The 14,718-nt window shown below is 29.1% G+C and overlaps 1 protein-coding gene across 1 annotated transcript; it reads right to left on the reverse strand.

Annotated features, from left to right (window-relative positions):
• Positions 1 to 36: 36 nt before the first annotated feature.
• Positions 37 to 14,718, reverse strand: LOC105837897 (sodium/potassium-transporting ATPase subunit beta-2). The gene is made up of 6 exons (XM_036283254.1): positions 14,246 to 14,718; positions 5,966 to 6,106; positions 4,892 to 5,011; positions 4,410 to 4,591; positions 3,967 to 4,246; positions 37 to 3,000 (listed from the first exon to the last, which is right to left on the reverse strand). The coding sequence occupies exons 1-6, from the start codon at positions 14,394 to 14,396 to the stop codon at positions 2,897 to 2,899; spliced, it is 978 nt and encodes a 325-aa protein (XP_036139147.1). The 5' UTR covers positions 14,397 to 14,718; the 3' UTR covers positions 37 to 2,896.

The following is a 14,718-nucleotide window of genomic DNA, read 5'->3' on the forward strand; positions in this document are numbered from 1 at the left end:
GAATTAACAAATGAGGACGTTGAATAATCTCCTGCATTTTATTACAAAAGATGTATTTATTTTAGCATAGGATAAAACATTGATTTGATTCTCATTGTTATTTTGTTGCTATGTAATAAATATAATTTTTACAATTTTGAGAGAACATTACTTTTTGATTAATTCTCGTAATATAAGATGTACTATTTTCATTTATATATAATGTAACTATAATTAAACCGCATATTCAGCAAAGGAATAAATTAAAAAGTAGAATTTTTTATTTTTCCTTTGTTATTAACTCAAAATTGTACTCAAATAATTACAGGTTCTGATTTGATTACAATGTGTTACATGCACTAGTAAAAATGTTTTATTCTATAATTCAAAATTTTGTTGGAATAACAAAACGTTTGGTTACAATATGCCTAATAAAATTGTTTAGTTGTTGTACTGCTTCGGGTTACTAAGCAGCTAAACACACAAAAAACAAAACCAAAAAATACATTTAATAAAATCAATTAAAGATTTTCTTATGTAAAGTAGGATATTTGGTTACTTTTAGAAAACGCTTCAATTAAACTGTTTGGTTGGAGATACTCAATTCTTTTCCTAGTATAGATTTCCCGCTGTATATAATTCTCAAGAGAAAATTATTAGCTGCCATTTCTTAAAAATATTTTTATGTGTGCACATTTAATCGCAATTACATCACAAAATAAATCGCAATTACATCACAAGAAACAGATTGATATCAACATCTTAATATCGAGTAAAATAATATATATCTTTCGTCATTAATCCTGCCATTAGTCATGACTCATTTATTCATGTAGCTGGCTTAATACATTTTTTAATTAAGCCATTATATTTTTTTATTTCTGTATATTTCAGATCTATGAACACTATTTTGCTCTCCTTTCTCTTAAAAGAAAAGAAAATTATCTTATTTCTAAAATCATTTTTACAATACATATAATTTATATTTCAAATTTTATTTAAAGAGAAAGAAAGAGACAGTATATGAATATTTTTTGCTTTGATTTATATTCTCCATGTTATGTTTTCTGAAATTCTTTTTTTTTTTTTATTATTTTATTCTCAGTAAACACAGAACATTGCAGTAACATTGCGACAATTTTGTAATATTGCTTGTAATGTTATAACATTGCCGCAATGTTGCTGTTATGTTCTGTGTTTATTGGGTTATTGATGTATGATATAGCATCAATTTAAAATTATTGAAATCTGCATAGCATTTTTCAACATTTATATCAGAGTTGTCAATATTTACAAATGCAGACCAGATATTAAATACCTTAAATATTATAATCATGTTTAACAATACTTGCCATTTGAAATTCCTTATATAAGAAATATTTATAAGCTTACTAACTATATTTCGCGATTCTTAATTTCTACTTGACAAAATTATTGACGCGTTCCAATATAAGGTAAAAAATATAATATTACCTGAGGACGTATTAATTTCTAAATTACCATTTGAATATTAAAAAAGTCTAAAATTGCACGCCTGATTATAAAAAAGTCTATTCAGCTAATATTATATATATGTATATATGTATATGAGTATATTAAATAATTCCAAATGAGATTCTTTTATATGTTATTATGTTGGTCGGTCTTTATATATAAATTGTGCTTATGAGCAAAGGAAGGCACGTGTATTAATCAATTACAATTCTTTGAGATTCCATCGTTCTATTCTTTCATTCGTTTTTAATTATTAATTGCACAAAAGCGAATTAAATTTGCACTTATGAGCAAAGGAAGGCACGCGTAAATGATTATAATTCTTTGAGATTACATTCTTTGTTCCCAATTTTTAATTGCACAAAGGCATGATAAATTGAATAGAAACTTTTTTAATCTACAATTATGTGTAAATATTAACAAGAAACACAGCATTATATAAAATATATATGCAAACTAATATGTTGCCGACAAATTATAGTATAATAAAATTAGCAATATAAGCATTTGGAACACTAACACACTCAACTTTTTCATATTAGTTTTTTTATGCAAAAAAATAGTTTTATGAATGATAAAAGTATTATATTCTTATATAGAATTCTTAAGATTATTAATTATTAACTTAATCAAAAAATTCAAAAAAGCATTAGATATAATCATTTAGTTGCAAGAAGAATAAGAAGTATCTTTTACGCGTGCTAAAAATGCTTGCTCAAGATTTTTGTTTCAGATAAATTTGATAAATTTTCAATAAATAGACAAATCTAAATAAAAAAATATCAGATTTTATATTAAAAAATGCTCTAAAAAGTTATATTATTTATTAATGAAGACCTCTCAATGATCGGTCTACTCAAGGCCCTGTACACACAATTGAAAAACATTAGATATCAGGAATAGGAATCAGAATCAATTTCCTCAATGCAGAATAATATAGATAAATAATAACTTGTTGTGTCTCTTTTTTGACACATTTATCTTTTATATCTTATACTTATCCGTTGTGCGTCATGCTTAGTATTCACTGAGAAATTTGATTCCAAATTTCTAAAATTCTTAATATCCAATATTTTTTCATTGTGCAAAGTCTAATTTTTGTCAGCGTCTCCCTTTCTCAGTCATTATCCTCATCGATATATCTTCATTCAGCATACACATATGCAATCTCTCAGAAGTTTGTGATTTTTTTTGTATAATCCATTTAAAATTTCGGAAATGTCTTGTAAGAACTCTTTCCGTTTTGTACTTGATTAATGTCGTCCAGAGAGTCGGTGGTATGTCGTTAACTTCGGAGAGATATATGCTCACATTTTTATTATTTAGAAGAGTTGCCCAGTGGCTACCTCGAGTGCTGTCTTGAAGGCACTTGTTTCACTTTAAGAGACTTGCATAGGAAGCCGAAGGCTGCTTTTAGATTTCGTTAATCTATCATCAGCTCAAAATGGACCGCGCCAATCTTATCGGTCTTACTGTGCTTGATATTTTTTGCCCACGCTTTGCATTCGACATTTATCAGAATTCCAGCTAAAAATGAAAAATAAATATGATGTAATTCATATACTTTTTTATTACAATATTCCAGACAGCACAAGTTTTATAAAACATTTACATAATATTTATAAGAATTTATTTATAATAATTATTTAAATATTTTACAAATATTTATAAAAATATTCACAAAAAGTGCATAAAATATTATATGTATTTATTTTTTATTTTTTATAAATATTGTATGTATATGTAAAAAACTTAATATTTAATAAAATATTTAATATTTTAAAAATAAAACGTATTTATAAGTATTATTATAAACATTATGTGCTATCTGGGATGTATAACATTTTTAAAAGTAATATTGTATGCGATGTAATAATTTGAAAGTTATTGAAACTAAGTAGATGTTTTTATAATAAATAACAGAAAAAAATGAACTAATTTTTACTTTACAGAAGGAACTCATTTTTTTTTTTTATAAGGACATACAAAGTTTATAACTTTTTAAAATTGTTATTTTAGATTCAATATAGTGTTTGAGAAAAAGAAAATTCAGAAATGGATTTATGGCTAATAGAACTGCAACAGTATATTATTTCCACATGTATTATGTTAAAAGAAATAAGAGCTTTTTTTACAATATATTGTTTAATTCATTTCATTCTGTTCATATATTGCAAAATGTCGACTATTTCATTTCAATATCTTCCAAATCCTATATTGCTCATTTACAATAATACACAATAATAAACTAAAAAATTGTCATCTTTTCTTGCTACAAAAAGTAATTTAATAAACCTATTTTGTAAAGTACAAAATTTTGTTTTTTAAATAATAATAAAAGAATACAGACATGTGAAAACTCAATTGATTGAAAACAAGCCTTATTCGGTCATAACTGAATCTTCGTGCTGATATTTCTTGTTTTTATATACTTTTTCAAGTTCAGAAAGTTGCAGCAAGTGAACGATACATGCGCACACTTATTGTACTTACTTCGTGGTCTGACAAAGTGCACTGCGACAAGCGGGCTCAAATAACCTTCGGAATTTTCATAAGGATAAAAATAACCGGGAAAACCGCGTCGTGGCAAATAGTTAATTGGTCCAATATTTTCCTGATCAGCAGGATTTTCACCCTCGCAGGATACCCAGATTGTATTTAATTGCAAGGAATTGTTTCCTTTCAGACTAGCGATGTGTTCCTTGAGATCGACTGGCATCTTATACGGTAAATTTTCAGTATCGTTGTAAAATTCCGGTCTCCAACCATAAATCTGACAAAAATAATATAAAGAATGTTAATTAATATCAATTTTTATTGAATGTGTAATGTGTGTTTTTAGGTGACGTTACTTATTGAAGCTGTTTAAAAATATAATATTCCCTAAATTTAGCATTATTACAAAAATAATAGGATTAATTCTATTATATACGTACTTTGTTCAGCTTAAGGAAAATACAAGGAGCGGATTTGTGATAGTTGTATCTGTTTTCCTTGGTGCAAGGATGCCAATTTTTCACATCAACGTCGCAAACTTTTCCGGGTGGTGGCGGCTGATTATAATCGCATTTGTTAATATTAGCGCCGAGACCAAGAACAGATCCTGGTGTTATATAATCTGAAATATTACATGAAATATTACAGTCGATGTTAACAACAAACAAATCATATTTGGCAATTTGAAAATTAATTATAAAAATTAATTAGGAATAAAATAAACTATGAAGTAAAATATGTAACGCTCTGTCTACAGTAAGTGTTATATTAGAAGAAATTGAGCAATTATAATCAATTATTCTTCTCACACTCTACTATAGTTGGAACATAAGATGATAGTGATTTAAAATTCACTTAGGATTCGAAGTTCTATATGGATTTTTTAAGCGATATGTGTTTCTTTTTTATTACAAATAATTACCTTTTAAGAAATTTTGTAGTGAATCAACCCAGTGTTTGAAGTTTTCGCTGTCGGTGCCTCTGTACCAAATCAAGGTGCTCTCCACATTCTCCGTTGGTGGCATTGGTCTGAATCCTAATCCTGCAAACGGTTTCATTGTTTACTTTATGATTTGCGATATCGTAACCAATAAGATAATTCATACAATATAACTTAAGATAAACTGCAGATTAAAAATAAGATTAAACATAAAAATCAAATATCGTATTTACCATGAAATTATTATAACTTTTTAATATCTTGAAGATATCTGAGAAACATTCTTATGTTATCTTGACAATGCTATACAACAGATATTCTGATATATATAATATTTTGTTATATAGGTAATGTCATGAACAAAAAAACAATTATTGATTATTAAATAAACAAAGATTACTAGTATACCATTTTGTTTTTAGATAGTATTTTTACAAAAGCTAAAAATAAAATTTTGGAAACATAAATTTCTTCTATCTTTTATGTAAGAAAGTATTTTTTGTCATATAATATTAGAGTATTACTGTTTTATATTTTGTACATTATAATAATTGATATTTTTGCAACATAACTAAAAATAAACATTTAAAAAATTCAATCCCAAAGGCTAATTAACGTTTTTCTTTTTTTTTCTTTAACATATAAGTCATTTAAACAAAATATTAATCAGTTAGTGTATACATATAAGGATTTCTAAAATCTTTTTACTTTGATGTATTATAAAATATTTTTTGTCGATTATACAAATAGCAAATATGCTGTTCCGCAAACCGTAACATGTAGCCAGACTATTATATATATAATAATAAATATAATAAAAATATAACCACATGTATAAATACAGACAACCATAAATGTATGAATTTTTGTTTTTATAATTATCTAAGTAGATCATCAATATTAATACAGCGCAAAGTTTAATTTACGAGAAATAAGGGAGTGCCGCTTTAAAAGGCTTACGCCAATATTTGCGACCTTCCTCTATTTTATAAAATAAGAAAGAATTTCTTTACTATTTGTACATTTTTTTACTTATAACAAAAAAAAATAATTTACCTGGATTTGTTCCAATAATAGACCTATCAAGTTGCCACCTAGGTATCCTTGGATCGAGGGTTTGAAAGAATCCCCAGAAACAGATAGCAACAAGTGCCGCCAGAACTCCGTAGAATACCAAATAAAAAAGCCCGATTTTACCTGCGAAAGTAAAATAAAGTAATTAAATCAAATATCTGAAAAACTACATTCCGAATAAAATATTAATTATTTTTTCTAGACCTTCATCTTCCTATTCATATTCTTTTGTACATATTTGTGTTAATTTAAAAAATGCTTTTTAGCATTCTGAAATAACTCCTTAACTTAATCGGGGATTAATTTAATCGACAGAATCGCTTAACACAAAGTTAAGATTATGTATATAAGTAATCGTCTTTAATCTAATTTTTGTTTTGTGTATGTTAAATGACAAAAATTAATAATTGTATAATGTTAAAAAAATAGTACAGACATTACTTAATAAGTTAATCATTAATTAAGTTAATTGAAGTTATCCTTCGAATACTTCAAATTAAATATCATGCTACATTCTAATACATTCTAGTATAATATTCTAGTACTTCGAGGTATATATTTATTCCAATTACATTTCTTTCAAGGGATTATTTATGATCCTCTTACTGAGAGATCATCATACATAATACAATAACTTCAGCCATAACGTACTTTGCGAAGAGTTTGCAGTCACATGTAGAGAAAGTTGATTGTCGTACGCGGGTACTTCCTATAATGTAGGTTAATTGTATTAACCGCGGATTCAATTCGTAGAGGAAGATCAAAGCGCCTGGTCAAATGGTGCAATTCAATTACGCACTGATGCGTCTCACATCGTTATTTTGTAGACATCGTCTGTCAAGTAGCGCTATTAGTGTAGGGATAGTAGTACGCATACATAAAAAAAAAAAACAACTGCATTCGATGTTAAAAGGCTTGGCTTTCTTGCAATATTGTGCATGTACATGCCGTCAGACAAGCAACATGCAATAAATTATTAATCGTGATTAATAACAACCGGATACTGAAATTTAAGTAAACTTTTAACTTTTAAAAGTACACATTTTTTAATAAATTTATACACATGCAGTAAATAAATATAGATGCAGAATGCTCTAAAATCTCTGCTTTTAGTAAATCTTTTTTAAGAATACATTTTCTGAAATATTATTAGATTGATCTAAGTATAACAAAAACAAATAATGTTACTTTTCAAAAAGTACGTAATTGCATATTGCTATTTTACATTATATTAAAACAGAATTTTGCATATAATTCTATGCATGTGCTTATATTTTATATGTATTTTTTTATGTGTGTGTGTGTGTGTTTTAGAATTATAAATAAAATTATTTTCTACAATTGAATATGAGAAAGAGAGAGAGAGAGAGAAAGAGACAATTTGTTCATTGTATTTTTTTAAGAAAATAAATTAATACTTTGTTTTTAAAATTCAATATAATTGAGATAAGTTCTGATTTCTTTATCAAAAGTTTCCGAATTTTTAAGGAAGAACCAGAAATTTATTAGTTATATTAAAATTTTGAAAATTAATTTTACAAAGATCCGGACACTGCACTCGGAAATCGAGAGAGTCTCAATTAGCCTGTTCTTTTTCGCTGCACTGCTGCACTGGTGCAATAAGTTAGAGCGAGAAAAAATATATTCGTTTTACTCTAACCTGTTGCACCAATGCAGCAGTGCAGCGAAAAAGAACAAGTCAAATAATGTTTCTTTCGTTTAGTTCCGTTAGGCGCACCATGATGTCATTGGAAGTTACTGAGAAGTTAATTGACTTTGACATCGCACGGAGAGAATTTCTCTCTTAAAATTTACCCTCAAAATCTGGTAATTGTATGACCTCTTAGTAAAACTTACTATACTTTTAGTAAATTGTACTAAAAGCATAGTAAATTTTACTATACTTTTAATAAATTTTACTAAAAAATATAGTAAAATTCCTAGAGGTCACATTATCCCACAATTATCATATTTTAAGCGTAAATTTTAAGAGAAAATTCTCTCTGTGCATCATGAGATTTTAGTGATAGTTTCGACACTCTCAACTGAATACGGGAATCGATGTAGTTGCAAAACTATTTTTTGTTTCTTTTTCTTATAACTGTGTCAATATTTTAAAAAATTCACCTCTTAATTAAATCTCATTTAATTAACGATTTAAAGTTTTTAAATTAATACTTTGTTAATTTTTTGAAATTTTGATACGTTTATAATTTGTAATAAAAATGTATTTTTTCAAAATGATTGGTCAAATAATAATGCACTCATTTTCTAAGAAATGTAAATATTGGTTTAATAAATCTTAAGTAAGAAAAAGATATATAAACAAGTGAAAAAAGAAATATTTTACACAAAAGTTTTAAAAGATTATTTTCGATTTTATATTCCTTGCAATTATTTATTCTCTTTACCTATTTCAAATTAAGAATATAAAACAAAAAATCCAGATAATAAATCAAATAAAATTTTAAACAAATTTTTTTAAATTATTTCTCGATTATTCACTTCCTAACCATTCTGATTATGAGAAAATTATAAGTTGAATTTTTCTTTAGATATCTAAAAATTATTATATCAAAATATAACAAGTCATAATCTTTAGTATTTTTTCTTAAAAAAGAATAATAAATCAATATTTAGTCATTTTAAACTGTTAAATATTCTTTATTTTAAACAATTTTATTCTCGGGAAATAAGCTGCAAAAAGTATCGATACCGCTCTTCATTACAAAAACCGCTCGCCCATTGAAAAGACGTCTTCGAGCATTTCTTAACGATAATGAAAAGTAAGTGTTCCTTGGATCAATAGAAAAATGATGGTCTATTTAATACTTCTTGACTTCGGTTATAAAGTAAGTATTACATCAATTGTTTGTGAATGTGTGTATGTGTGTTCCATTTACGCAAAATAGGTAAGAAAGCACGTTTTTACATCTTCAAAAGCAAACATTTTATACATATTCGTATGTTCTTAAGAAATAAATCAATATTAATATTTAATACTCAGATAACATAAGAAAATTTCCACTAAAAAATTTTTGTTTTTTGCGTAAGAAATAAAATAAATAAATAAATTATTACATGTATTATTTTTACTTAAAGAAATTGAACTTTATTCGTAACTATTAATTGCAGTTTTCCTCATTTAGTATTTTAATCAAACAGACTTAGTTTTACAATTCAACAAAATAAAACCGGACTTATTTTGAACTTAACTTCTTGATCGATATGATAGCCTATAAACCTATACAGTCAACTATGTGTAACTATGATTCTGTTTTGTCTTGTTATGATTTGCAGAGTTTACAGAAACATGATAAGCGAAATCTTATTCAGTAATTTAGCTTACATTACACAATGCAATACGAGCCTCACAATGACGGCATTGGATCAAATCTTATGCTGCTTAAATTTTACTCATAATCAATGAGTAAAGAAAAATACAATATTTGCTTTCAATATCATAGATTTTTCTATTTAGTTATTAAAATGTATATTTTTTTGAATATTTTTTTACACAAAGAGAATAATTAGAAGCAATTATCTAAAGCTGTTTTTTTTACACAAAGAATAATTAAAAATAATTATCTAAAGCCATTTTGCATTTATATAAATAAAAGAACGAGTCATTTGTTACGAAAGACTAGAAATTTCCAGTTTCTTAAGGGAACAATAGTCGGTGATGTCACTAATTGTACAATTACACAAAACAAGAGAAATGTTTTTGAAGTCGATTTTAACGAAAGGTGGCAGGATTCAATTTGACTTCAGCAGTTTGTTAATCTTGATTAGCAATTGCAACTTCCACTATTTGGACGGTCTCAGGTAGCAGTAACTGGACGAAAGACAACGGCACGGTCGCGTGGGTGTACCCTTCGGAATGGCCCTAAGTTACGTAATGCTGTAATGCCGCCGTTTAACGCCAATTGACCTCGTTATACACGTTTGCGCTAAAGGAAGTTTAACAATTGCCATTCAACCGGGCAAACCGTTGTATGCACCGCGAATCAAACACGCTCGATGCTCTTCCGTCTTTTTCTAGCTCCACTCCTCTTCCACTTACCTTCCTCACTTATCGCGCTCTGTAACGCTCCGGACATTAATATGGAGTCGCGTGAAAGATTTGATTGGAAGATGATATTGTATAGAATTCTGCTGCATGACAAGTGTAAAATGTTTTGACGAACTTATGGATACCAAAATGCACAAACACACAGTTCCTTTATTTTTATTAAAAACAAGAAAGAGCACGTTACAACGCTTTTTTTTCTAACGTGTCTTACTTTAACACACGAAATGATGAATAGAAGACTCGAAGATGAAAACGAAGGTATAGAGGAAGGATTCTTTTACTGTATCAAGGTTAATTGTGTACTTCGAGGATATCTTGATATTTTTTTTGAAGCTCTGTGTTACTAGTGTTAAACTTCAACATAACGTATACGGGCTTCTTGGTCAATTAAACCAAAACAATCTTGCGAATCAACACGCAGTGTGCACTACAAGTCTTCTCTTTGTAAAGAGGAAAACGATGGTCCAACTGACTGATCAGTTACCGAAATTAGAAGAAAACTGAGAAGAAAGACGTAACGTAATTATTATGCCTGTAATTATAATTATTATAATAACGAGTCTAGTCAAAACTAGAAATTCCTTCAGTGGTACTTCAATTAAAGTTTTAAAACATTTTTTATTTTCGCATATTTTACTTATAAAATAAAGCATGTGTTACATATTTCGTGCCGTTTTCACATCAGGATACGCTGATAGAAATTGACTAATTTATTACTGTAATTAATTACTTATAATAAGTATACATAAGTATTAAATAAACAGATGAATTTGAGTTTATTAAAATTATTTGAGTTTGAATATTTTTGAAGGTCACCATATAAATCGAAGATGTCGCGCTAAAAAATTGCAAGAAGAGCTCGTGTAAAGTAAACTTTTATACGGCACGGGTGCGTGTAATAGCCCTTAGATCACCATAGCGACAGCCATAACATACCCTCCGGGATATATAAAGACAGGGCAGTAACCACGTTCGGTTCGGCGGTGATCGACGGCGGCGCCGGTAGACTAATTAATTGAAGCTCGCGAACAGTCTCCTTTCATGCACGCGACGTCATGAATGCCTTTATCTTCTCTAGACGTCCCGTCTCGGAAAGAAGGCCCGTCATATTGTAGACATTTAAACTATGACTGTTCGCGATTCAAGATAAGTCAGTAACGTCTCATAATAGTATTTATTACTGTAACGGAACGCTTTGCGCACGTGTCTAATACATGTCGATAAATTTATTAGCCTAGGACATTGATAAATATATAGGTATATACAATATATATAATAATCGCCATTGCAATTGCCATTGTATTTTGTTCAATATTGTCTAATCAAATTTTTAAGCATATACATTAATTTTTCATAAGTTTGTAAATTTATTCTTTATTGATTTTTTATTAATTTTTTTATATTTCAATATTTAAGCAACCAGAAATTTAATTATAGATTAAGCAACCAGAATATTAATTTATAAATTTAAAAGCAGATTTTGTGCAACTAACTAAATGTAATTACGCGATAGTGCAGATACCATCATAAATCTTTGGTCATTGACACTATCACGTGCTAAGTACAAACATGCAGTAATGGCTAGTAAAATACTGACATTAATCGTTAACATGCCATAGTAATACGTGCAACAACGATGATGCATGTTAATATTTAATAGACAATGCGTCATCAGTAACTTTGCATGCTTTTAGTTTTTCATTTCTTTTATGTTTTATAAATTCAAGGTAGCAAGAGAAAAAAATTATATATATACGTATACTATTTGCAGCGACAACTGTTTATGATATTTATCTGTTGCAATTCTATGTCATTTATTGATTTGATAGCAAAAGTTTTAATATTGCATTTTAAACTTTAGTGAAGTAGTTTTATTGAGAAAATTATTTATATGTATAAGTACAAAATTTGTTGCAAAAATTGCTCTCGTACATGTCCTTCTATTTTTGTCACATTTAAATGTACATCTGATATTAATCGCCAACTTAAGTATTATTAAAAAATTGAAATTATGTATATATAGAATTTGTAGACAAACTTGTAGAATTTATAATCTAAAGTTAAATTATCATTGTACAAAAGTTTATATAATGACAATTTAATTTTAGCATACAATCGATTACATCATTATCTGTCGAGAATATATTTTTATAAATTACTAATATAAAAAATTCTGAAAAATCTGCAAATCTAAATTTTACTTAGAGTAAACAATTATTATTTATATTTTATATTTTACTGATTACTGTAATTTTATATTTTTTGCAACTTATTATATATAATTAATTCTATCATTATCAAGTCTAAATCTAATCAATTCTATCATTATAAGTCACTACAGTATTCTCGGAACACGAGATGTAATCTTTCATGTAATAATAGTTCTTTATGTATAATATAAATGTAAGAATGTTGCACATATATTATCCTGTTCTTTTAATTCAAAAAAATTTTTTTTTTATACGATTTGTATGTAAGTTTTGTAGTTTGTTTAATTATAGTATATTCTAAAATGTATTTTTCACACCACGTTAATGTCATTAATATAAATATATTGTATTACTAGATTTCCTAATGAAATATATTATGCTATGAGTAAAATTGATAAATATTTCTGTTCTAGCCTAAAGTATAGTTTTTTTTCTGGAATTAAACTATATAGAAATTCTATTTATTGTAAGAGTTTTATACTATAAAGATATTATAAAAATTTGTAACTTAGTATTTAATTCTCTTTATCATAAAAATAAAATGTATAAATATTACACTTTAACTTGCAAAAAAGCGGTTTTGTCTAATATGACACTTAGCGTTATTGCGAGACGCTAATAGTATTCCACTTATGTTCCGTGCACATATTCTCATTTATTCAATTATTATCATCTGACTCAACAAAGTAAGTCAAAATATGCTGCATACTTAAGGAAAGAGTAAGCTAAAAGTATTACGTTACATATTTCTTCGTCATCAGAAACTATAAGGTATCGATAACTTAATATGATATTGTAATAAATTAAGCTAATATAATGTAAAAAAACGACAGAATTTTAAATGAGTACATCAAAATTTAAAAAAGCCATTAAGAACATTACCATAAATTACCGTAAATAAAAAAGAATCAAACTAAACATAATTATGTCAACTAGAGAATCAGCTGTGGCTGAAGAACTTCTCCGGTTATTGAACTTCAAGTCACTTTATTTAATTAAACGTTGCTCGCACCGTTTACGATTGTATGCTAAAGTTTGTCTAATTAAGGTCTACATAATAATACTTAGAATATGCTTAATATCTTAGAGAATTTGTTTAATTGTAAGTTTAAAATATTTTTTTACACGTATATAATAATCTATTCTCAAAACTTTATGTCTCGGATTTCTGCCCATCACTTCCTCCGTTAAATCCAAATTAATAATAAAATTATTTATTTAATTTATCCTTTTCGTTTTTTTAATATAGAGGGAAAGAAAAAAGAAGATAGCGCATAATCGATTCTTTGATCAAATAAATCAACTCTACCCAACTCCGAGTATATTACGAGGGGAATGGGGAAAGTGCGTGGCACGTTCTGACACGCCCTATACACGTGCACTTCCTTTGACATCATATTTAGAAATGCTTGCGAAATAATATCCTCCGATAAACTAATTAAAACTTTTATTTTCGGCTCCCATATATCAATGTGAATGTCCCTCCAAAGTACTCAAAGGTTTCGAGATAACTAGCATTGATACTTTCCCAGACAATAGAGCAATGGAGTCGGGTAAATAATTGGCGCGCGGTCGGTTGAGTCACGATGGCGAGTTGAACCGATTTTTGTGTGGAAAAAAAAAAAGAGAAATACTTTTTTTTGTTCATATGTCCTCGAACGCATCAATTAGCGGGTCCTTCACCGAACAGACCTTCTTTGAAAGTAAAAGAATAAATACCGAGGCTGACTTTTGACAAATCAGTCACGCCGCGTCTGCCGCGGCAGAGAAGACGCGATTCTAGGTGTGTCCACACCTGGGAGGAATCGACGGTAACACGCGGTGTCCGACACCGCGAGTGTCATAGCGATAGTGTCTTAGCGATAGCTCTCACAGCGGTGTGGCGAGCCGCGCCGTGTGACTCCTCCGACAGCCGCCGCATAATTTCTTCCATAACGCGTGGAAGAAATGCCAAAGCGCTGGCAACGCCGCGGCGCTTACCCCAGCTACTTGCGGTCCTGCCCATGAACGCGCCGGTCTCGCGATTGTACAGGAAGGTCCTCATGGTCTGGCTGGCCGACATGCTCGGCGGTTTCTCGTACGGGTTCATCAGCTCCATCGCTGTGACCATCTTCGGGTCTTTGGCTACCATTCTCGCGTCCCACCTGTTTCCCCCTTTCTTTCTATTTTCTTTCTTTACCTGGGAATTCCGTTAGCCTGGGTTTTCACAAAATCGCGCGCACGCACCCGCCCGCTCGCGCGATACCTCGAACACCGGGATTCGGGAAACTCGAGACACTCGAGGGGGCACTTAATTTCTTTCCCTCTCGCGGAATTATCCCGCCGCGCGATTCGCTTTCCTTTTTCTAATTCGAACGCTCGCGAACTCCCCGGACTCTCAGGCAGGTTACTCCGCGACTCGCAGGCGTCGCCAACAGTTGTTTCCTCGGCGCCACCAGGTTGACTAAACGCGC

This window comes from Monomorium pharaonis, chromosome 2 (genome assembly GCF_013373865.1).
Source record: "Monomorium pharaonis isolate MP-MQ-018 chromosome 2, ASM1337386v2, whole genome shotgun sequence".
Taxonomy (NCBI): domain Eukaryota; kingdom Metazoa; phylum Arthropoda; class Insecta; order Hymenoptera; family Formicidae; genus Monomorium; species Monomorium pharaonis.